The sequence below is a fragment of the Rhineura floridana genome, chromosome 15 (assembly GCF_030035675.1).
Source record: "Rhineura floridana isolate rRhiFlo1 chromosome 15, rRhiFlo1.hap2, whole genome shotgun sequence".
NCBI lineage: Eukaryota > Metazoa > Chordata > Lepidosauria > Squamata > Rhineuridae > Rhineura > Rhineura floridana.
In genome coordinates this window covers 12,983,217-13,008,281 of record NC_084494.1, presented here as the reverse complement: position 1 = coordinate 13,008,281, position 25,065 = coordinate 12,983,217, and the positions used below count along the sequence as shown (strand labels likewise).

Genomic DNA, 25,065 nt, shown 5'->3' with positions numbered 1-25,065 from the left:
CCAAATGCACACTGACCAAGTCATCAGTTCTGATGGTCATCCCAAGGTCTAAAAGCACTAACCACCTTCTTTAATTCATTCACCCTGTTGTTTGCAGTGCACAATCTAGCATCCCCATTCCCACATTGCTGCTTCTTGATTATTATTTCTTTTTTGGGGGGAGCTCAGCAGGTTGGCTGAGGCTGGGGTCCTTGCATTGCAGCAGAAATATATTTAATTAATTCATTAATGCATTTATATCCCACCTTTCTTCCAAGTTGCTCAAGGTGGTGCACATGGTGTGTCCCCCTTTCCATTTTATCCTTACACCAACCCTGTGAGATAGGTCAGGCTGAGAGACTGTGTCTGGCTCAAGGTCACCCAGTGGGCTTCATGGATGGGTGGGGATTTGAATCTGGATCTTAGTCCAACACTGTAACCCACTGGTGTTGGGAGACAGGACTGTACATCTTCAGACTATGTGTGTGTGGAGGGAGGGAGATACCAATTTGATTGGACCTTTGCATTAAGAAAAGAAAGCAACACCTCCCTGTCTGCAGGGAGCTTTTTATGGAAAGGGACATTTGGAGATGTGATTTTGCCACACCATTTTTTTCAATTAACAGAGACTAAAATTACAAATACAAAACTTACAATACAAAATTTGAACAGCAAAAAGCTAAACATGCGATAAGCTGAGTTGTGCTACCTCCTTCCACATTCCCTCTTAAGACTGAAACCAGATGCAGCCCTCATGGCTTCGCCATCATCAGCCTAGTCCTCACCTTCCTTGCTCTGTTTGCCATCTAGCCTGATGAAGAAGAGTTCTGCAGTACTCAAAGGATTGCACACTATTGGCCTGGTACTGCCATCATATGGATTTGGGGGGGGTTATTGTTGTTTTTCTTATGGGCCAGTCCAACTACTTTACTTTTCTAAAGATGCAGATGTGGTCGCATTTAATGTGCATCCAATGTTTATCAAATGAAATAAATCAGAAATAATGGGAAATGCATGCATTTGCAATGGGTGGCAGTGGGGAGTGCCATATATACCTCCTGCATGCCCATGCCCTCAATGCAGACTGGCATGAAAAACATAGCATCTGGAGCTAGTCTTCTTTGGTCAGCTGCTCTCTTTCTCCCTCTGCTTATATTTTTGCCTGCTGTCTGCTCGGTGTAGGATAATGGCCTCCATTATTTAATTCTATGGCTACCAAGATATTTACCTGAACAAGAAGACAGGAGGCTCACTCGTTCACTGCCAGCGTTAGAGTTATTTCATTGGCTTTATAGCTTTAATTCTCTTTCAAGGCTTGATGCCTCCGTTAGTTTTCCAGCTACATATATGCATTCCCAGCTTTTAATCTAATGGTTTGACCCAGCCTGGTTATTTGTCTTTGTGTGACAGTAATTGGATTACTGTTTTTGAAAAAGCAGGATTCTTTCCCAATTCTGAACCCCACCAAAGGCTGCATATTTTCATGGGAATGTGTGTGTTACGTGCCTTCAAGTCAATTGAGGCTTATGGCGACGGTATGAATCAGTGACCTCCAAGAGCATCTGTCGTGAACCACCCTGTTCAGATATTGTAAGTTCAGGTCTGCGACTTCCTTTATGGAATCAATCCATCTCTTGTTTGGCCTTCCTCTTCTGTTTTTCCCAGCATTATTGTCTTTTCTGGTGTTCTGCAGTACCCAAAGGATTGCACGCTATTGGCCTGGTATTGCCATCATATGGATTTGGGGGGTTGTTTTTTTTTCCTTATGGGCCTGCTAAATACAGTGGGGCAAACAAAGGAACTGAAGAAGCTGCCTTTATACTGAGTCAGGCCATTCATCCACCTAGCTCAGTATTGCCTATTCTGAACTACAGAGGCTCTCCAGGATTTCACGGAGGAATTTCTCCTGGTCCTAATTGGAGATGCAGGGGATTGAACCTGAAACCTTCTGAATGCAAACCAGATGCTCCATCTCTGAGCTCTGACCCTTCCCCATGCATAGGATCGGGGAAGCAACATGTGTGGCATACATGCCCCACATATCTGGGGTAAAAGGAGCAATTGTTCTTTGAATCTGCAGAGGTCAGTCTTTGTAAGACAGCTCTGAATCTCCTTGCAAGACCAAAGACTTTCACGGCACCTTGGCTTTAGAACTCTCTCCCCTTTCAGGGAACAACTAAAAATGCTGGGTTTTGCTTGAGGTGTGGATGCATCTGCTGCTTTTATACACTCTTCTTGAACAGATCATGTTTATGTTACTGTTAATTGCCTTCAGAGGATCCTTGTGATCAAGAGGCAGAATGTAAAGAATTTCAACAAACCAACCAGCCAATAAGCTCAGAACAGTCGTGTCCAGGCAGGATTGCCGTTTTTCTTTTTCTTTCAAGGTTTCTCTGCCAGACAAAATGGGGAAAACTCCCAGTTGCTCCACTTCTGCCTCTCCTGCAGTTTTTAAAGGCGGAGGTGCCCTGCTGGGTGATTGGGGGAGCTGTCAACCATAGCAAAATCTCAAAAGGACTGCATTGAGTTTATCTCACAACTGTGGCATTTCAGTGACTCTGCTTCAGGTCCAGGCTGCAGGCAACAGACTGAAGTGAACCTGGAGCTGGGAAACAGGACCCAGCAGACAGGACAAAGGATCTGAACCAAAGGACAACCTAGGAGGCAGCAGCAGGCCAGAAATCAGGACCTAAAAACAGCCAAAAACACAGGAGTACATCAGAGTTCAGAAAGACCTTATTTATTTATTTATTTATTGCATTTGCATACCGCCCCATAGCCGAAGCTCTCTGGGCAGTTTACAACAATTAAAACATTAAAAACAAATATACAAATTTAAAAACACATTTAAAAAAAACAATTTAAAAACACATGCTAAAATGCCTGGAAGAAGAGGAAGGTCTTAACCTGGCGCCAGAAAGAGAACAGTGTTGGCACCAGGTGCACCTTGTCAGGGACATCATTCAATAATTTGAGGACCACCACTGAGAAAGCCCTCTCCCTTGTTGCCGTCCTCCAGGCTTCCCTCAGAGTAGGCACCCAGAGGAGGGCCTTGGATGTTGAGTGTAATGTACAGGTGGGTTCGCGTCGGGAGAGGCGTTCCATCAGGTATTGTGGTCCCAAGCCGTGTAAGGCTTTATAGGTTAAAACCAGCACCTTGAATCGAGCTCGGAAGCCTATTAGCACATTTATAGGCCACCTTTCCTCCAAGAAGCTCAAGGTGGCATACAAACATGGTTTCCCCCTTCCTGATTTTATTCTTACAACAACCCCGTGAGGTAGCTTAGGCTGAGATATAGTGACTGGCCCAAGGTCACCCAGTGAACTTCATGGCTGAGCCGGGATTTGGATCTAGTCTGCGAAGGTATCAGTCTGACACTCTAACCATTATACCACATTGGCTCTCACCTTCTTGCTCAAACAAGGCTCAACTGGACCAGCAAACCCGTTATACTTCCTGTCCAGAGGAATCCAGTGGCCTGCCTGGGTGGGCAAAATCAGTCCAGGGCTTAAAGGTGAAGCTGCATTTGGAATACTGTGTACAGTCCTGCTCGCCTCACCACATAAAGGATTCACTAATGGGCAAAAATCCTTGCGGTTTAAGAATGTATCTATAGCCAACAGATATTTCTATCAAACCTTAACAAGCAGGGGAATTGGGCAGCTATAGTGAATGCACCAGGAGAACAGGAGACTTGAAGGGGGAAGGAAGGAGCAAAAGGGAGGTGATGGGAGGGAGGAGGAGGGGAGGGCAGGTTTGATCATTTGCATGCTGATTGAGTTCTTATGTTTAAGGTATTTTGCTGAGAAGATGCCACCTGCTGTCCAGTGGCTCAGTGTACAGGGCGACAGCTGCCCAGCAACACCTGACATTGTGTTCTACTGGCTCATGTGGCACACTGACACCTGTGCGTGCCACACTGGCAACCCATGCATTATAAGTGGAGGTCAAAAGTGAAGGCATGTTCCCTCTTGATTTGTGCAGGGAACAGGAGATGGGTTGTCTGTGAGCTTTTTCTGGCTGTCTTCATGCCTGAAATGATAGTGTGTGCACACCTGAGTTTGCTTCAAAGCAATGCTGAAAAGAGAAAGTCTTTCATTTTTGCTGCTACAGTAAAAGTGCTCGCTCTCTATGTGTCCCATTCTCCCCAACAGTTGCACTGGAATGACCAGTGTGCAGACCAGCAATTGCTGCAAGGGAACAAAATAAGAAACAAACAATGTAATCCTTTGTCACAGTCACAGACAAGGTGCAGTGATTGGAGCACTTGGATGGCTTTAAAAGAAGATTAGACAAATTCATGGAGGACAGGGCTATCAACGGCTACTAGCCATGATGGCTGTGCTCTGCCACCCTAGTCAGAGGCAGTGTGTTTCTCAAAACCAGTTGCTGGAAGCCTCAGGAGGGGAGAGTGTTCTTACACTCAGGTCCTGCTTGAGGGCTTCCCCCAGGCACCTGGTTGGCCACTGTGAGAACAGGATGCTGGACTAGATGGGCCACTGGCCTGATTGGGCAGGCTCTTCTTATGTTGCCATGCAAGTATGTAAGTCTTCAAGGTATGTGGAACACAGAACACAGGCAGCCTGATGTTCTGTACAACTTGGAACACTAGTCACATAATGAAATGAAATGCACTGCCTTCAAGTCGATTCCGACTTATGGCGACCCTAGGAATAGGGTTTTCAGGGTAAGCGGTATTCAGAGGTGGTTTACCATTGCCTTCCTCTGAGGCTGAGAGGCAGTGACTGGCCCAAGGTCACCCAGTGAGCTTCATGGCTGTGTGGGGATTCGAATCCTGGTCTCCCAGGTCATAGTCCAGCACCTTAACCACTACGCCACATAATACCACAGCTACAGATGTTGACCTAATAGAAATTTATCTAATAAATAGTGCCCTTCTCAGGCACCACAATGGCAGCTGAGTTATCAGAAGTGTAAGAGCACTGCATTTTACTAAAAGAACCCTGTTCTGTTTTAAATACTTATTGCATCATTGGAGGCTGGTCCGTTACGGCTACCAGGGCTCAGCCCTATCAGGTAAAATGCCCAGCATTTTTTTTTAAGTTTTCCCCAAAATCTTAAACGCTATACTCTTTCCTGTCCCACACACCTCTATAATCTAGTTCAATGCAGAGAGAATTCTCGTCAATCAGCTCTTTGCACCTCTCAGCTACTCTGGGTAGACCAGGGAGCTGTTCTGAGCATGCTCAAAGCTGTTTCCTTCAAGGCCACACCTCTTGAAGCAGACTCTTTGCCTGCAGGCTGGAGAAGGAAGTGGTTGTTAGTTTCAGCAGGTTGGTGTTTTTTTTAAAGCATTCATAAACAGAGAGAGCAACAGCATGAGTCTCCTTCTATAATAAAAAATGTGTTTTTTTACTTTTTGAACTATTTGCATTTATTTTTGTGAATGGGCTGCTTTGTGTCCCGACACTTGATGGTAAATTATTTTCCAACCCCATCCCTGTGCCCACGCCCACGCCCACCCTCCACCTGTTTGGCAGTTGTTCTCTTCTGCAAATGTGCTTGTTCCCACAGGCTTTTGGCAAGTAGGGAGCAGGAGGTTGCAATAAATCTCCACCTTCCTAATGCCCCGCCCACCTTTCTGTTCTAAAAGCCCACAAGATTGCTGTGTCATAAAGTTGGGAGGGGGGTAATTGCTCCAATCCAGCTTTTGCTCCCTTAGTACAGTTGCAGTCCAAACCGCACTTACATAATAAGCCCCACTGAATTCAATAGGGCTTTTTTAAAATTCCTCATTTATCAGTATTACATTTATATCCACTCCATGTTTCCTCCAAGGAGCTCAAGGGTCTTCCTTTCTCAATGTTATCCTCACAACAACCCTGTGAGGTAGGTTGGGCTGAGAGCCAGTGACTGGCCCAAGGTCACACAATGAATTTCATGGCTGAATGGTATTTTAACCATAGTCTCCCAGTCCTAGTCCACTTAATTTTCATTTTGGAAAAAAGATGTGAAAATGAATAAGGTAGGGGAGGGAAAAAAATATTTTCCCATAAGTCTGGAAATGTATGGGGTCCCTTTTTAACAGTCCTGTGTGGCACCTTTAAGACAAACCTTAAAGGCTAGTCTGCAGTCCTGTACATACTTTCCAGGGAGCAGTCTTCATGGAATTCACAATTATTCTGGTATCAACCCACACTAGAAATTATGACAGCAGAGACCCTTCTGAGCCAACACTTAGGTGCTAAATACTAGCGAAACTGCAGTGTCCATTGTTTCTTTGCAAAGGAGGACCATGGGGAGAAAACCAGAACAGGCAGAGGCCACACAACCTTTCTCCCAGGAGAGAAGCAACTGTGACAGCAGGAACCCCTTCTGAACCAAAGTAAGACATTTTTCAATTTATTTAGGTGCTTTAGTGTTTACAGTATCTTTGCAAGGGAGGATGGGGGGGAAATCCAGAACAACTTGGCTGCATCCCCACCAGATCTAGTAGGCATCAGCCACAGCTGGCCTCATTCTGTATAACAGGTGGGGGGAACCTTTGGCCTTTCAGATGATGCTGAACTACAGCTTCCATCCTCCTTAGTCATTGGCCATGCTTGCTAGGGCTGATGGGAGTTCTACTTCAGCAACATCTGGAGGGCCAAAGGTTCCTTTCTCCTGGTGTAAAAAACACTAAGTGGATTATGGTCTGGCGGTGACATATTCCCCCCAACAGTTGGTGGTAGAGTACACCAATAAAAAATTGGGTTAAATACCTTTTAAATATTAGCTGAATTCTGCAGATTGCTGCGGAAATGTGGAGAAATGAATTTAAGATGGGAAATGGACAGATTGATCTATCCCTATGCAATGGTTAAGTGCTCGGCAGATGTTTATGAGGCCTTTAAAATGCAGCAACCTGCCTGCCTACCTTCTAACCTACACAGATGCATCGCAACCGTTCAACCACCTCACCGAGGTTTACATAAAATTGACACACAGCAAAGCCACTGCAAAATAAAAGACTGGGCTTTTTCCTTTGCTGACAGGCTCCTGCACAAGTCAGAGATGGAGAAGTAAGAAATGCTTCCTTGTTCTGGCTTCCAGCATAAAACACTTATTTTCTTGTAGCTCAGAGGGAAATGTAACTTGAGGATGAGATACCACCGAGGCTGCCTACCGTGGCAGCGGCAATGAAACAGAAAGGAGGGTTCCTTCTACCATCCTTATTCTAAGAAGAGATGAACAGTGGAGCATTTCTACTGAGGAGAGGAGGGTGAACCTTGGCCAGTTACCCCACCCAGTCTGGAATGGTAGCCCTGGCAGAGCCAAGAGGAGGAGACCCGTAGGATGTGCAGTGCCCAGTTGTTCCAGGAGAGCACCATAAGGAACCCGCTCAGTGGAATGGAGAGGAGCTAAGAGATGATCCAGATCTGGACATCCCACTGAAGGAAAAGCAGCCTGAAGCTTTGATCTACTACCCAAAGGGTCCAGCTTCCCTGTGAAAAGGTACCAACACAAGAAAAACAGTGTTTATTGACTCTTTATTTACATTTATTAATTTATATAAGCCTAAGTGCATGTGATGACATTTGTGGAGAGGTGCCCCTGTTGCTTCACTGCCTGCTTTGGCTCTCCTTGCCTTTCATTCAACTGTCTTTCCCTGTTGAAATGTAGATTGCAATCTCCCTGGGGCAGGGACTTGTCATTTTGTTCCTGCTCCTTTGTTAAGTGCATATACGTCAACAGCACTGCAGAAATCATTTATCTGTTTCTTATTTCTTTGCATTCTTTGGATAATACTTAAAATTAATAATTAATAGTATTCCATATATATAATAATTAATAATATATACCAAGTGCTTTACAGAGAGACGATCAATAGCTGAGCAGCATTTAACATGTATGCATGTGGGGAGAACTGTGGAGAGCTAGGCTGTATTTAATTTCTCAAGGGAGAGGCTGCAGCTGCAATTCTGTACATGCTTACATGGGAGCAAACCCCATTGATCTCAACAGGGCTTCCTTAAGAGTAGTCATGAGTTATACACAAGATTGCACTGTGAGGCTCAAGTCTTTCTGGAAGTTGTGTTCTCTCATTTAAATCTACATATCTGAGGAACTCTGCACATCCTCAGAAGCTACTGCTGCTGCTAATCACACTAACTGTGGGTTGTATCAAATATTAGTCATATTCAGAGCAGACCCACTGAAATTTATGAACCTGAATAATTTGGGTTCATCAATTTCACTGGGTCTACTCTTAATAGAACTTAGATGAATATAGTCCTGTTTTCGAGGACTGAATCAAACGTTTCCTAAGTCAAATGAAATCCTCTAGCCTGCTTAGGAAAAAATATCCTCCTGACCACAAAAAAAGTGAGAGATCTTAGCTTTGTGACTACCAAGAGAGGTTTAGGAACACAGAAACATTGGAAGCTGTCAGAATTTTGGTCCATCTTGTTAACAGTCTGGCAGTGGCTTTGCAGGGTTTCAGGCAGGAATCTGTCTTCCACCTTACCTGACCTGGAGATGCCGGGGATTGAACCTGGGGCCTTCTGCGTGCCAACCTGGTGCGCTACACTTTCATCTAGTGGCTGCCTGTTCTTCACTTGCTTTTAAAAGGTGTTTATTGTATGCCCCCACTCTTTGCAGTGGCCTCAAGGCAGGTTACAGAAAACATCTGCCATCAAATGAGGGTGGGCATATGCAAAAAGAGGACAGGGCTCCTGCCCCTGTAACAGTTGTGTAGAATTTCAGCAGGAGTAGGTTGTGGTGTAGTGGTTAAGGTATTGGACTACGACCTGGGAGACCAGGGTTCGAATCCCCACATAGCCATGAAGCTCACTGGGTGAACTTGGGCCAGTCACTGCCTCTCAGCCTCATGAAAACCTTATTCATAGGGTTGCCATAAGTCGGAATTGACTTGAAGGCAGTACATTTACATTTAGGTTAAAACATGACACAGCTGCAAAAGTGGCTCTTTTGCTTCTCTGCACCCTACATCAAACAGAAAGAACACATGAAAAGAAAGAAATGAAAAGGCAATGAGCTGGCATCTAAACTACCTCCACCTCTGGCTAAAATCAGCAGATCCACCTGTTCAAGGGGATCAAGGTTCCTAAAATGCCATAAAGCCTTTTCATTATAACGGCTTTACTTTATAATGGAGAAAAAGTAGCCTAGGAGAACTTTGAGGCAGGTATGGATCTCACCAGCAACCTAGAAGTCCCCTTGTTAGAGTGGGATGCAGAAGTCTAATAAATACACAACAACAGACAGGTGCAAAAGGGGACAGTTTGGAGCTCTTTTCCCTTCAACAGTGGCATGGGACAGATTTCATTGCCCTTCAGAAATGAAAAGATCCACTTGCTGAATTTTCCTCTCCTCCCCAACTATTAATGTTCTCCTCTGCCAGTAAGTCATCCTTTTTTTTAATACAGTCGAGACTGTAAACCTGTCATGTTTATAACTTGTTGTGTTCTTTTCCCACATTGCACCAGTTCCTAGATTGCAATGTTCCTGTTTTCGTGGGTGAAAAACATGGGCAGGGTTTTAGATACGGTTTTGCTGTCTCCCTCAAAGCCTCACACCCAAAACAGCACAGACAGGACTGAAAGGGAAGAGCCCGAAGTATACCACCACGCTCACCTTCCAAGGTTTGACTGAAGGAAAATGAATTTATGTGGTATGAGTGATGCAGGAAACAGCTGGTTCATCTGCGCCAGAGCATCGCTTAATGACAACATTGACAGGTGATGGCTCTGCACATGTAGCAGCCCAAATCATAGAGAGAATGTCCAATCTCACTTCGAAAGCCATTCTTTTTCAGTACACTTGGCTTAAACATTTGGCTGTGAGTAGGGGCAAGCACCCCCCAAACGAGCTAACCCTCCCAAACAAGGAGCTCGCCCCCCACCTAGCATATTTCACCCACCTAGAAATATACTTTGCGCCATCGGTGCCCCCCACCCATAATTTTTTTTCTGGTGTCTGTGCCCTCCCCCCAAAAAATCTTTTTCTGGCGCCGTTGCTGGCTGCAAGTTGGGTGAACGCAGAGTCCTGTTCACCAAGTGGTAAGTTATCGTTCTGCACATACAGCCACTTGACAAGCCAGTCATCTGTATTTGTTGGTGAATGGTGAGGAGACTCTTGCTGTACCTGGTGAGAAATCTAGGGGAATAGGCAGCAGACATTGGTCCATTAGGGTGAAGTCCAACTTCAGTCTGCCCTCAGGCAGCCTCCAGCTTGCCTGCCTTCTTACATCCAGTCCAGGGAAGTGAGAGCACTGGCTGTCAGCCCACTTCCTTAATCTCTGTGTTGCCTTTGCAGACTCAGCAGGGAGAAGGATGGGGCATACCTAGAATCAGTTGGCTCTGCCTGTCATTGGCTCTGGCTGCACCTATTGTTTGGGCTCCCTTCCTTCCACCCTGCCAGTCCCAATGGGCACCAGACACCACTGGAAGCAGGGGAGTATTAAGATTCTTCTTGTCACTTGGCAGCAGAGCAGGCCTGTCCTGGGAAAGGACTTGGCCGTTGCTCAGTGGTAGAGAGTCTGCTTTGCATGCAGAAGGCCTCGGAGACAATCCTTATGATCTCTGGGTGAAAGGATGACACATAGCAGGACCCCTGCCCCAAAGGTTGTAGCTGTAGACAATACGAAGGCACTAGATGAACCAATGGTCCGAGACAGCAAAAGCAAACTGCTTATGTTCAGTCAACTAGGGTGGCCTGAGGGAAAACAGAGCAGGATGCTTGCAGTTTGAACAGATACGCAGAAGAGGAGATTTCAGCAGGTGCACCTTGTGTCCATCCCCCTCAAAATTGGCAGGCACCATGACGGACATCTTGATAAATATAAATACTTGGGCTGTAACCCAATTCAAGAAATTTTATTTGATTAACTGCATAGGTCTTAATATTCTCGTCAACTGTGTGAGTCTCTGTATTCTCATAAATTCAATGAAGTATTATATTAAAATTAGTGTAACAAAGTATTAATTACATTTGTATAATAAAGTATTGTTTAACTTTGCATAACTTCCATATGGGTAAATACAATAGCCTGTTTTCTCTGTTTTCAGAATTATATTCATGTGTGCTGCGGGCCTGCAGCATTATCTTAAGAGGCATTCCTGGGTCTTACATTCAAGAAAAGTGGGAAATGTCTCTTTTGAGATGGTAAATATTTAAGACAATCACAGTTTTTAAGAACTGATCAATCTGTTAAAATATTTAATTGACTAAAACATTTCCCCAGTTCCCCAATTAAACATTAGAGCTTTAAATTATTTATACATTTGATCTCACTCTTCCTCCGAGGACCACAAGGTCATGTAGATCTGGAGTGGGGAAGCTTTGGACCTCCAGATGTTACTGAACTACAACTCCCACTATCCTGGGTCATTGGCCATGCTTGCTGAGGCTTATGGGAGTTGTAGTTCAGCAACATTGGGAGGGACAAAGGTTCCCCACACCAGGTGTAGATGGTTCTCTCCCCTTTTTCTTATCAAGCCCTATAACAATAGTGAGGAAGGTTAGGGGCAATGAGTTTGTCATCTAGTGAGCTTTATTTATTTATTTAATGCATTTATTTATTAAATTTATATACCGCCCGACTAGCATAGCTCTCTGGGCAGTGAACAACAGATCAATACAAAATACAATAAAATCCAATAAAACGAACCACAAGATACAGAGAATGGGAGATCTAAAAACAATTACAATACAATTTTAAACAGAATTAAGTTAGATTAAAAGCCCTGGAAAATAGAAAGGTTTTAACCTGGTGCCGAAAAGACAGCAGCGTCGGCGCCAGGCGTACCTCATCGGTGAGACTGTTCCACAGTTCGGGGGCCACCACCGAAAAGGCCCTAGTTCTTGTAACCACCCTCCGCGCCTCCCTGTGGGACGGAGCTCGGAGGAGGGCCTTTGCTGAAGAGCGCAGTGTACGGGCAGGTTCATATTGGGAGAGGCGTTCCAACAGGTATTGTGGTCCCGCGCCGTATAAGGCTTTATAGGTCAAAACCAGCACTTTGAATTTAGCCCGGAAGCAAATTGGAAGCCAGTGCAAGCGGGCCAGAACAGGTGTTATGTGTTCGGACCGCTTAGTTCTTGTTATCAGTCTGGCAGCCGCAATTTGCACTAGCTGTAGCTTCCGAACTGTCTACAAAGGCAGCCCTACGTAGAGCGCATTGCAGTAGTACAGTCGCGAGGTTACCAGAGCATGTACCACTGATGTAAGGTCCTCCCTGCTCAACTGAGAAGGGATTAGAACCCAGGTCTTCTCTGTCCTAGTCTACATTCTAGCCACTGTACTACACTGCAGGGTTGATTTGATTTAAATCAAATTGATTTAAATCGTTTCTCTAAAGGACTCAATTTTAATTTTAATTTTTTAAATCACAGTTTAAATCACGAGTGAGGAAGATTCTATTTAATCATCATTTTTAGTAGAAGTACATTATTGTTTAATATAACCTTAATACATATTCAGAGATGTAGGTTTCATTAGAAGATTGGTATACACTAAGCAATTATTCTGAATGGTTTTCAGATTAATTTTCATCAAAAATGGGATGATAATTTGGTCATTTTACTAAAGCAGAATGAACTTATGAAGCCATTCAGGATATGAACCAGTTCCAACTGTTCAGTTAATCATGATATTTTTGTCATGATATGCCAGAATCACCATCACCAAACGGGGTTTTATATTGTACTAATAAGATTGTTTATTCTTCTAGTTAGTTTTCTTCTCCAACAAACAACAACATTAACAAAACACGCACACAGATTTTTGAATAGTTAATTATTTCAGTTTTTAGATAAATGTAAAATTATTTAAAAAATAAAATGTAGGCAATTTCAAGTCAACATAAGAAACTTAAAATATTGGGAGTTACAGTTAACTCAGTCTTCTTCTTTACCTTTGTCTTCTTTGTTCATTGTTTGGAAAAGAAACACAAGGTTTCCTGCTTTTTCAGTTCCCACTTTATTTCTTGGTTTAGAATGAATTAGTCCAAAGGAGAGACAAATCCTCTTTGTGCCTGCAGAAGAGGCTATTGGCTGTTAAGAGTTGGATTACCACTGCAGTGGTCTCTGAATGCAAATGTATAAGTGACTTCAACCAGATCACAAATGTGATTTCCCTTAACTCTTCATAAGCAAACATATATTTCTCAAACTGGCCACTCTTAGCCCTGAGGTTTATAAAGGAGGGATAATTGTTGGATGCCCATGTCATAGCCAACTGCTCTTCTTCAGCCGTTAAAAATTGACCCTGATACTGAGTATTAAGAATATTAGCTAATTGTTTTAAGAAAATTTTGAATCTGATTTAAATTTTTAAAATTCGATTTCATTTTTTTTACAATCCAATGTATTTATTTTAAAAAGCATTGATTTTTTTATTTGCCCTGCTACATTGCCGCTTTTCTCCTTGACTCATCATAAGCATTGGTCCCACCCGCTGTGCCACCCTAATGCAGGAGCCATCTCCCCCCCCCCCCGGCATCTCTCAATAGCATCCCCTCCTCCTCATCGCAATCCCGGTTTCTTGCATCTGTAGTGCCTGTCTCCAAACATCCACTACACCAGATGCAGTTACTACAGTCAGGGCCCTGCTCTGAAGCATATTTAGCCTAATAGTTAATATGGACTTAATTCTGTCTCTCACATATGTGGGGAATTCCAAACTATCTTAACAGAGGGATATAGCAGTTCCTGATCTGTGCAGTATAAATAATACTGTGGAAAGGAAAGAGAAGTTAGAGGTCATTCCCCATTCCGTTGAACACTCTACCAGTTCCTTTTCATTTACCAATTTCTGTCTTCCCAGTTCCCACCAACCTGGCAGAAAGCATGGCTCAGGGCCTTTGCTCAATGGCAGAACATCTGCGCTGTATGCAGAACATCTCAGGTTCAATTCCCTGCATCTACAGGGTGGGGCTGGGAAGGATTCCCTGCCTAAAACCCTGGCAAGCCACTGCCAGTCAGTGTAGACAATACTGAGCTAGATGGGCCAGTGGTCTGACTCATTATAAGGCAGTTCCTATGTTCCCATGCTTAACAATGAATGCACTTTATGGGCATTCAGCATAATTGGGATGACTTTAACACATGGGAGATTCAGGCTTAATTCAGCTGAAGAATCATGGCAACCTGTTGTGTACATGCTGATTCCGCTATTGTCTCTTGTCAGCTTGAGGTTGCAGGGCCTTTTGAAACATTATAACAACCTGCACATTTTGTTTGACCATAGATAAAAGTGGCCCAGAAAAAACGGAGCTGAACACTGGTTGCCTCCAGACCAGTGGAGGCCGCTCCATAGGGCTACTAGGGCTCAGCCCTACCAAGTGAAATGCCCAGGTATTTTTTTTTTTTTTTTTAGTTTTCCCCCAAAATAAAGCCACACTCTATCCTGTCTCCACGCAGGAGAGTCCTAGATACCTTTCTGTCAATCTCTCATTCTCTGGCCAATAAACTCTCTGCAGCACTCAGCCAATTTAAATCCAAAAGGATTGTTATGGTCAGGAGATTTCTCCCCCTCCTATTGTTATTCTGAGCATGCTCAAAGCTATTTCCTTCAAGGCCACACATCTAAATAGCTTGAAGCAGATTCTTTGTAGGCAGGCAGGAGAAGGGAGTGGTTGTTTAGTTTGAACAGCTTGAGAGCAACAGTCGACAGTGTGTCTCTTTTTGTAATAAATGTTATTTTTTACTTTTTAAACTATTTGCATTTATTTTGTGAAAGGGCTGGTTTGTGTCCCTACACCTGATGGACTGTTGGGGGGTAACTGCTAGAGATTAGTTATTTTCTTATTCCCACGCATGCCCACCCTCCAAGTGCTTGGCAGTTGTCATCTTCTGCAAGTGTGTTTGCTTCCAAAGACTTTCGGAAAGCAGGGAGCAGGAGACTGCAATAAGTCTCCACTGTCCTAACCCACCTTTCTATTCTAAAAGCCCACAAAGTTGCTGTCAGAAAGTTGGGAGAAGGTGGTGGATCAATGCTCCAATCTAGCTTTTGCTCCATTACTAAAGTTGCAATCTGAACCCCATTTACATTTATTTACAAATACATAACCCACTTAATTCAATAGGACTTCGTTCTAAGTAGATGTGGCTACGATTGCCCTGTAAGGTGGTGACTTGCACAATTAAAAACTCTTCTGCAGGTTTGTTTGCTCACAAAGGGTTGCAGTAAGTATATCACTTACTGGACCCCTCTTTCTGTAAGTTTGTTTGCTCACTGGGGCTTTTAGAAAGCTGGAAGGGGGGCGATGTTTTGGTCCTGAAGTCTCTGCTCTCCCATGTTCCATCACCTTCTTCTTCGAGGTTTGCCCACAAGGGTTGTTTGGGGGGGGGTTGTGGCTGCCCATCTCTCCTGCGAGTTTGTTTGCTCAGGAGAGCTGTTGGAAAGTTGAGAGGAGGTGGTAGATAATTGCTCCAGACCAGCTTTTGCTCCCCTTGCTAAGGTTGCAATCCAAACCCCATTTACCTTGGGAGCAAGTCCTGTTGGACATATCTCTGAGTAGACACGGTTTGCACTGTAAGCTGAAGACTTGCCCACCAGGTCTGCTCGGCACCAGCCAGCACTGCACCAGACAATCAGTATTTTATGGGAGAGATTCAGTTGCAGACCACAGAGGTTCCCAGTCTCTGTTTCATGGAGCACCAGTGGTCTATGAGCTTCATCCAGGTGGTTGGCAGCACGTCTGAGAATCTGTGGCTGAAGATGGGAACCGGCACATCCATTGCATGGAGTAGTCATACTGATTTTTAATGTTTGTATTGTTTCTTTTACTTGTTACGTTGTATTTTATTTTATTACCGTTTGAATAGTATGGAATTATAATTGCTACAACAGGCAGAAAAATCATGAAGTGGTCTGTCAAGACCCTCAGCAATTTTCAAGTGTTCCGTGGGGGGGAAAGTTTGGGAATACTGTAAATGGTTTCTGCAATTAAAATGGATTAAAGAGCTGTGGCACAACAAATTCATTTTTTAAATAATCCCACAGGCTTTTTGTAGTTAGAAAAGTAATGGGGCAATGCACTGAAAAGTGTGGGATAAACAACTGATTAATGGGAAGATGTATAACCACTGTGTAAGGAAATCAGGATGAATGCTCATTGTTGCATACCCTCCCCACAAATAAATCAAAATGAATGCTCTGACATTGTCTAAACTCCACATAATCTTTGTGCAAGCAAATAAGGATGAATGTTCAATTAGGGCAGATCCGCACCATACATTTAAAGCACATCCAAGTGGGGATGTGCTAGAATTCCACCCAATTCGGATTTGGCATTGAATTTTCCATTAAATCCGCTTATTCTCTGTCACTGTGGATCGGATTTTTATGTAGTGATTTTCTGCTGCCTCTAAACTATTGATATTAGGAACAATAATTTTATCAATATTTCCTTTCAAAATATAGATATTTTCTTTCAAAATATCTATTTCATTTAAAATTATTGATATTAATATATATGTTTGTGAAGGGGAAAAACACTGATCAGTTAAAGCAGCAGATAGCGGACAATAGTGAAGGGCTCCGTTTCTGCAATAACTGGAGTTGCCATCGGATTGATTATTATTTCTGATATTCTCTGTCTTTGCAGAGAGAATTTTGTAGCAACTGTCCTGGTTTCTGATTCATTCTTCTTGTTTTCTGATTCTTTTTTAAAAATTTGCTTTGAAATTATCTATAATGTGAATGATACTTTTACCAATCTACTTTCTATGTGAGCTCTTCAAATGTGTATTCCCTTTCACTGATGTCAATGAAGTGTTGATTGTAACTGACAGACAGAAAGCAGCGGGGGGGGGGAATGAGATGTTGATTGTAAGCAGCAGGGGGGAAGACACTGACTACTTTAATCTGTTCTGCAATGCACTTGAAAAGGAATGTAAGCAGGCAATAATTACAGAGTTCAGAATAAAGATTGATACCAGTGGAGACTCATGAATAAATAGCGATTATAATATCAATAATTCTCTGCAAAGCAAAAAGAGAGAGAATCAGATTGTTAATGACCACTAGGGGGCCACACTTAAAAACCAAATATAAAAAAGGAGAGGATTCCATCCCTGGTGGACAAAGAAGAAACTGGAATAGATACCAGCTTGTTAGGTCGATGGAATGCTTTCGAACCGACACCAGCCAACAGATCCTATCTCTACATCCAACACACGTTTAAAGGACATGAATTCCCCCAAAGAATTCTTGGAACTGTGGTTTTCACAGAGCTACAAAATGCTAGCACTACAGTTCCCATGATTCCTTTGGGGAAGTAATGTGCATTAAATATGCATTAAATGTGTGTTAAATGTATGGTGTGGGCCTGCCCTTAAAAGGATGTCTGGAGGAGCTCACTTATGTCTATAGTGTCATTATTTCAGAGAGTCAAAGATGCTCTGGCAGAATCACTGGTGCCTCTGATGCTCTCCTATCCCAACTCCATCAAGGGTCAGCAGGTTTTTGCAGGGTTTCAAGCAGGGCTGGTGTCAGGCACCTGAAGATGTCAACACCCTAAACAAGGGCCCACAATGCTGCTCCTTCTCCTCCTTGTTCACTTGCCCTTTCTAAGTGTGCAAGAAGAAGACTGGAGAGAAAGAGCAGAAGCCGCTCCACTTGCCTTGCCCTCTCCACCTGGGCAGTGGTGCAGATTGCATCCAGAGGCAGAGGGTGAAGGTGATAAAAGGTGCTACGCAAGGTGGAAGGCTCATTCATGCCCTCTCACCCAAGGGCTTCTCAAATTCTGGAGCTGACACTGGCTCCAAAAACTGTGTGAGAAGAGAGACAGCAGTAAGACAAATGAGCATGTTACATCACAAACAATGAAGCCTTTAGCATACAACTTTTGAGTTCTCTTTGCAACATTGCTCACCTCCAGAAGTCCATTTTCTGGTGGTAGAAACTGTTGAAAATGAGATCTCTGTCCCCAAAGCCCCTTGTGGTGGCAGCCTTCTAAGAGCTGTTCCACTCCTGCCACCTGCTCTCTTGTCAGAGCTGATGTCTTCCTTCCATTTCAAAGGTCACTTGGAGACAGCCAGACACGATCACGAACCAGGCACGATTCCTGGAAACTTCCAGCGCAGACCAGGCCAGCGTTGAATTTCACACACTCTTCTTCTTCCGCTCCATCCCTCTACCCTCAGATATGCTATGATTCATCTTTTGCAGGCTTCTGTGGTTCTTCTCTTGCAATGGCTGTTTCTTTGTGGTTTCAGCTCTTCAGACGTCTGTTCTGCCCGCAGACTCGTGCCTCTTCTGTCAGAGTGGAGATCCATGTTCAGGCTGCTTTTCTGCAACTCTCTCAGCTCAGGTGAGGAAATTGCAAGAAATCACTCAGGTAGGTTCTTGGCATCATTTTCTTTTACAGGTGTGATAATGACAGTCCTGGATTTGCAGTTTGTAGTTGAAAGCAAAAAGAGTAAAATGGTCTTTTATGGGTTTCTTACATACATGAATGTAGAAAAGAGACATGAAAGTCACATGGAAATAATTTCATCTGATGATTGCACACATATCTGGGGAATTGCTGCCCAAAATGTTCTCAGTACACACTGCTTCTGAGCACCTCTCTAGAGCCAGTGTGGTATAGTGGTTAGAGTGCTAGACTAGAACCTGGTAGACCAGGGTTCAAATCCTCACTCGGGCATGAAGTCCACTAGGTGACTTTGAATCACTATCTCTCAGCCTAGCCTGCCTTGCAGGATTGTTATGAGGATAATATGAAGAGAAGAAAAAGCATATATGTCACCGTGAGCTCCTTGGAGGAAAGATGCAATAATAATGCTAATAACAATCAAGGCTCTCTGTGCAAGAATGTGCAGCTATTTCTTGTAAGAGATTGAAATGTCTTCCCTTAAGAAAATACCAGGGATCTCAATAAATCTTCAGGCCTTTTTGGATGTATCACTAAACTGTGGTTTAGCATTATGTGAACAAGCCTGCTCTGTCTACCTTCAGGTGTACTCCACAGAAGAACATAGAGAGTGCACCAAAGAGATCCAAAGCTTCTGCTTTCTATTTTAAATTAATGACAGTTCTTTGTTACATCTGAATCCAGGTAACATGGGTTAGTTTAAACCAGGTGTGGCTAACCTGTGACCCTCCATATGTGGCCCTCCTTGACTACAACTCTCATCATCCCTGACTATTGGCTGTGCTGGCTGGGGATGATGGGAACTAGAATCCAACAACATCTTAAGAGCACCCAGGTTAGCCTAGGCTTAAGCTAGTTAGCTCAAACAAAGCAGGAATAAACCATGGTTTGTGATCCTGCCTTGTTCACTAACAAATATTTACACAAACCAGAGTTTAGACATAACAGGGGACTCTGGGTTGTTTAAAAGGGGAAGCACATACCTACAGCCATGCAAGAGGACAGAGGGTGGGTGGTGTGATGTGGTGTGGTGCATACAAGTTTGAGGCTCAGGTAGGCTTTTTCATCCCTGAACCAGCCCGTGGATTTTTAAAATTTTTGCTAAATTGACCCTTCTGTAAGGATGTAAGGACTGGAACTGCACATTATGAGATACACTAGGCTGCTGCTGGAAATGCTTGTCGAGTTCTTGACCTCTATAATGTACTACATAAGACTTGCTCCACTTTCTGCTGTCATCACCCTTTGCATTTTACTACAAAGTGGCGGAGGGAGGGCAATGAACATGATGATGTCAGAACATGGGGTAAATTTTGCTACAAAGAGAGAATTTGACATGAGGCTACTGATTTCACCAGCAGCCCAATGTTTTTTGGGATGTATAATTCTGCCCCAAGCAAGGCCTTCTCTCCTAATTAGGAAAATAATGCATAAAAGTTGACATGCTAAACTTTAGTCTCAATATTTTCTCTTAAGTGGGACCAGCAAGAGACTCCTGAGAAGCTCACAAGCAAGGGGACAGCCATCTCCTGTTGTTTGCATCCATGATCCAGTAATTGCAGCTATGCTGCCTTTGAATGTGGAGGTTCCCTTTAGATCTCATGGCTAAATGCTCCATGGATTTATGTCAAGTAGCCAAGGTTCAGAAAAATCCAACGCACAGACCAGAATCTACCCAGAACTCTGTGTGCATCCAAGGCAGCTGGCATTAGAAGGCTGGGGACAGCAAGAGCAGAATGCAGTCATGTGAAGAAGTGGTCATGTGAAGAAGTTGTGGAGGCAAGAGTTAGTGGGGAGTGTCACATTGCTGCAGACCCCAAACTTTGACAAAGACTTCCTGCTCCCTAGTGGTTAAGGTGTTGGACTCCAACCTGGGAGACCAGGGCTTGAATCCCCACACTGCCATGAAGCTCACTGGGTGACCTTGGGCCAGTCACTGCCTCTCAGCCTCAGAGGAAGGCAATGGCAAACCCCCTCTGAATACCATTTACCATGAAAACCCTATTCATAGGGTCGCCATAAGTCAGAATCGACTTGAAGGCAGTCCATTAGCAGCTCCAAAGGCTGACTAACCTTCTTTGCTAGATTTCTCCCTGAAGTGCTTTTAAGGTTCTCAGCCTTTCCCAACCAGTGTGCCTCCAGATGTTGTTGGACCACAATTCCCATCTTTCCTGACCATTGGCAATGCTGGCTGAGGCTGATGGGAGTTGTGGTCCCACAACATCTGGAGGCACACTGTTTGGGAAAGGCTGTATCTAGTTAAAGCATGCTTGTGAAAACAGGAAACGGAATACAAACAACTTCCTCTTTAGACAGAAAACTCCTTGAGCACTTTCTTTTGTTTCTATTCTGTCATTGTTTTGGTTTTTCCTCTAGTGGGATTTATACACAAAAACATACAGCAGGCCACATGCTGATATCCTTAAAAAGGGCAAAAATTATTCTGCAAATATATACATTAGTATACATGCAACTGTAATAAATAACTTGTAGTTATTTCAGTCCATGCATGAAGTAAATAAGTATATAAATGAAATGTAGACTTTGCTTTAAAACTCATAGAGATGGCACAGACACAGTGGTACACAAAAAAGATATATAGGTTTTGTTCCCTGCATGTTCTTAAGAAACAGGAGCACCTGTTATGGAGGAGAACCTGCTTATTGAGCGTTCCTCCCAGTTTGTTTGCACGTTTGCAAGGTGGTGATATGACGTCTGCTTCCTAAGCATCCATTCTGATTTGTCTGTGGGGAACATTACGCCAAGCCATTGTCATTTCATACATTCATTGCATTTTCTTGTCACTTCCCCCCCCCTTCAAAAAATCTTGTTTTTGTTTTATTTTTTTTGATGTGGGTTAAATGCACAACTTGAATTTGCCGGAATGCAACTGAATTCTACCTGCAAAATAGCAACAGTCTGGAAGTGGCCATGATAGCTCATTATGGTGACTTCAGTGGCGGATTTATGGTCCACGAGGGGCCCTTGTGTGCAGCCCTTGTGGGGGTCCCTATTTTTTCAGCAAAATAAACGTGACTATGTCCGAAAATATGACAAGAGCTAAATACATTAGAATGCATAAGAATGAGTTAGTTAATAATGTGGGGTTTTTTTTCACCAGTATATAATTAAACAAGGGTATTTTTTGTTTCTAATTAATGATACACATATATAGAGAGGTAAAAAGAAAACACCTCTTCTTCTGAACATGAACTTTATATGAAGGAATAAAATGAATGAAAATTCAAATCTGCCGCTGAAAAATAATAAAATTCAACAGTAGTTAATTGCTTATACTGTACAGATGTTTCAAAGGTATCCTCTCACAGTTAACCATGTATACTATAGTAATCATTCGGGGAGAGCACAGGTCAGGGGAAGGAGCTATGCATACTTATGAATTCGCCACTGGGTGACTGGCTTGCTGCTTACTGGATAGCAGCTGCTCATTATCTTTAAAATGTTAAACCTACCTCTTTAAGCGGAGGTGGAGGAAGAGAGGAAGTCCAAAGGCCCAAGCAGATGTTATGTGGGAGATCCCTGATTAGATCTTCTAAGGGTTTCTTTATTAATGAAATGTAGCTGGGGCGGGGCGGGGCGGAGGGGAGGCTGCCTATTTGATCAGAGCAGCAATGCTGGGGAGCAGGAGATATTTATCATCAGTCCAGTTGGGGAGATTAATTCAAGCTTTAGCTGATTAGCTGGGGAGTGAAGGGAGCACATTGGGTTGTCTGATTGTTCTTATTCATGTGCTTTAAATTGGATTCCTGCATTGAGCAGGGGGTTGGACTCAATGGCCTTGTAGGCCCCTTCCCACTCTACTATTCTATGACTCTGTGGTGTGTTATGGTAATAATAAAAAAGAAAATATTAAAGATGGCTATTCCTTAGGAGTGGTTGCTTTTCTTTACTATATTGCTTCTGTCTCAAAAAAGCACTTATATGCATGGTATAGTTATATGCAAATCTATTTAAATACAGTCAAATAATCAATCATTTAAAATATTGGTGATGAATAAACTAAGGCTGCAATCCTAAGCATTCTAAATTAAGAACAAGGCTGCTATCCTGTATCCATGCACCTTTGAATTAAGTCTCTTTAAAAGTGGGGCTCACCAGTAGACATCTACAGGATTGCAATGTAAGCCTCATAGAACTTAATGGAATTTACTTAGGACTATGCAGTAAAAATCTTTAATGAAGTGCTATTGGTTCTAGTTTATTTGACATGAAGGGGGATTAAAATTTAACAACTTTTTTTTAAATTGGAATCCCTTTCATTTATTTTGGAATAGACAATTTGATCAGAAACATTTGAAACATTAAGGCTGCATCCTATACATCCATGTAGCTTGAAGTAAGCCCCTTTGAACTCAGTGCGACATACTTTTGAGTAGGGATGGCAGAGAACTCAGACAAAAACAGAAACAGGAATGGAAATTACTGGTATCTGCTTATTCGTTCCATGTCCGAAATGGAAATCAATCCGGTTAAAATGATCAGTATTCGCTGTTCTTGTCACTTTCAGCTCACAAAGGTCACATAATTATGCTCTCCCCTCCATTTGCACTATGTTTTCTTTGCCCTGAAAAGAATGGAGTGGAATCATGTAATGACAACATGCCTTACATATTTAGTTATATAAATTATGTAAGTTACATAATTTCCCAGCAGCGGATAGCAAAGCGAATAACATAATTTTTGGCAGAAAACAAACTGCAGCAGAAAGGAAACAGTGCTGCATGCGACGAATCCAGGACCAAATGGAGAACGATGCTTTCTTATATCTCTACATCTGAGTAGGCATATATAGAATTATGCTATAAGATATATGACAGGCTTAAAAGAAGACAAGAATACAACTGAGTAAATGTTGTGGAATTTGTTTAAAGTGTATCCTTGTACTGAAAACACTAAGGAAGATAAATAAAAAGCAATATACAAATACTGTAAAATGAGAAGGGAGAGAGAGTTGGAAAGGAATCTATCCAGAAAAACATAAAAGTATACACACTATAGAACTTGGTACATCCAGGCTGGATGTGAGCAGAACACACATGACAGTATTTGTACATTACTATATATTTAACTTCCCTCACTTTCAACTCTTTTGCAGTTGTGCCACAAATATTACGGAAGACATCACTTTTCTGAAGAAAGATTTCCTCCTATTGAGTTCACCAGCATGGAGAGTTGCAATATTAATGTCACAGTCAACGTCTCTAGATGCAGTTCCAGTGCAATGCCCATGGAGTGTTACATGGTACTCAATGATTCAGCTCAGACCGTCATCGCTGTGCTGTGTTGCACCATTGGGAGCTTCTGCATCTTGGAGAACACCTTGGTGCTATACCTCGTATTTTCTTCTCCCAAGATCCGGAACAAGCCTTCCTACCTCTTTATTAGCAGTCTGGCCTTGGCAGATGCACTTGCCAGCATTATATTTGTCTGCAGCTTTGTTAATTTCCATGTTTTCAAACAGATAGATTCCTCAAAGGACATCTTCTTGTTAAAGCTTGGAGGGGTCAACACATCTTTCACGGCTTCCCTTGGCAGCCTGCTGCTGATGGCTTTTGATCGGTACATCTGTATCCTTAGGCCAGCACAGTATAAGGTCCTTGTCACAAGCAGAAGAGCTGTAATGGCTCTGGTGATGCTGTGGTTCACAATCTTGTTCATTGCTTTCTTGCCATTGCTGGGATGGAACTGCTGCAGCCTTGACTCTGCCTGCTCTGAGCTCTTTCCTTTCATTGACAACAGGTATCTCTCAAGCTGGATTGCCTTGGTGGCGGTCCTTCTCGCATCTATTGTATACGCCTACATGCACATTCTTTGGAAGGCCCGAAAGCATGCATTGTACATGGAAAAGCATCATCCCCAAACTGGCCAACAAAACACAAAGATGAGAATAGACATAACGCTTGCCAAGACCTTAGTAATTGTCCTGGTGGTTCTCGTGATGTGCTGGTCACCATCTTTAGCTCTCATGACCTACAGCATCTTTGAAAAACTGGACAGCTCTGTTAAGAAGGTGTTTGCCTTCTGTAGTACCCTTTGTCTGGTGAACTGTATGGTGAACCCTGCTATCTACGCCTTACGAAGCAGGGAGCTGTGCTCCTCTCTGAAGAGAGTCTGCTCCTGTTTTGGAAGGATGTCGGGCAACTTGGAGAGCAATCCAGAAGCCGAGAGCACTCAGAAGTCCTGCCCAGTTGAAACCATTTGCAATGAAATTGTTACCATACAGAGGCAGGATTGTTGAAAGTGCGTGCTCCAAATGGTGACAAAATATATTGAACAGAAAAAGTAAATAAGTCCCGACAAACCAAAAATGTAATAAAAAGAATTGGGTTTGGTCACATTCTTTGAATTATCATTGTTTCCATATAATTTATATTTTGTTTCCATGATTTTGTTAACATGCACATTGCTTCTGTTCAGTTTTCTATGGTTCTGCAACAAGTTGTGTATGTTGTTTGTTTTTAACTTGTTTTATGATTCGATATGAAGTGTTTGCATATTGTAGTTATTTTGGTGACAAAACATTTACACAGAAACTGGGGTTGTTTCCTGTTCAAAGAGACTCTAAAGCTTTTTTCTACACAGGACATGGCAGCAATTTGTAGGCTACCATGATTTTTGGGTTTGCAGATGCAACTCTAGATAAACCATCAGATTGTCAGCAATGGATGTTAGGGACAATGTGGCACCAGGACCATTAAAGTGGCTCTAGGACTTAGAATCTCC

At 43.0% G+C, this 25,065-nt stretch overlaps 1 protein-coding gene across 2 annotated transcripts; it reads left to right on the top strand.

Moving 5' to 3' along the window:
- Positions 1-7,108: 7,108 nt before the first annotated feature.
- Positions 7,109-24,617, top strand: CNR2 (cannabinoid receptor 2). 2 transcript variants are annotated; one of them, XM_061596488.1, is made up of 3 exons: positions 7,109-7,435; positions 18,164-18,285; positions 23,438-24,617. In XM_061596488.1, exon 3 carries the CDS (start codon positions 23,507-23,509, stop codon positions 24,578-24,580), a length of 1,074 nt encoding a protein of 357 aa, XP_061452472.1. In that variant the 5' UTR covers positions 7,109-7,435; positions 18,164-18,285; positions 23,438-23,506; the 3' UTR covers positions 24,581-24,617. The 2 variants fall into 2 exon arrangements, with proteins under 2 accessions (XP_061452472.1, XP_061452473.1); XM_061596489.1 differs by lacking the exon at positions 7,109-7,435 and having other exon boundaries at positions 18,189-18,258.
- The last annotated feature ends 448 nt before the right edge of the window (positions 24,618-25,065 follow it).

Coding starts and splice junctions, on each gene's coding strand:
- CNR2 (XM_061596488.1), top strand. CDS start 23,507: ATGGAGAGTTGCAATATTAATGTCACAGTCAACGTCTCTAGATGCAGT.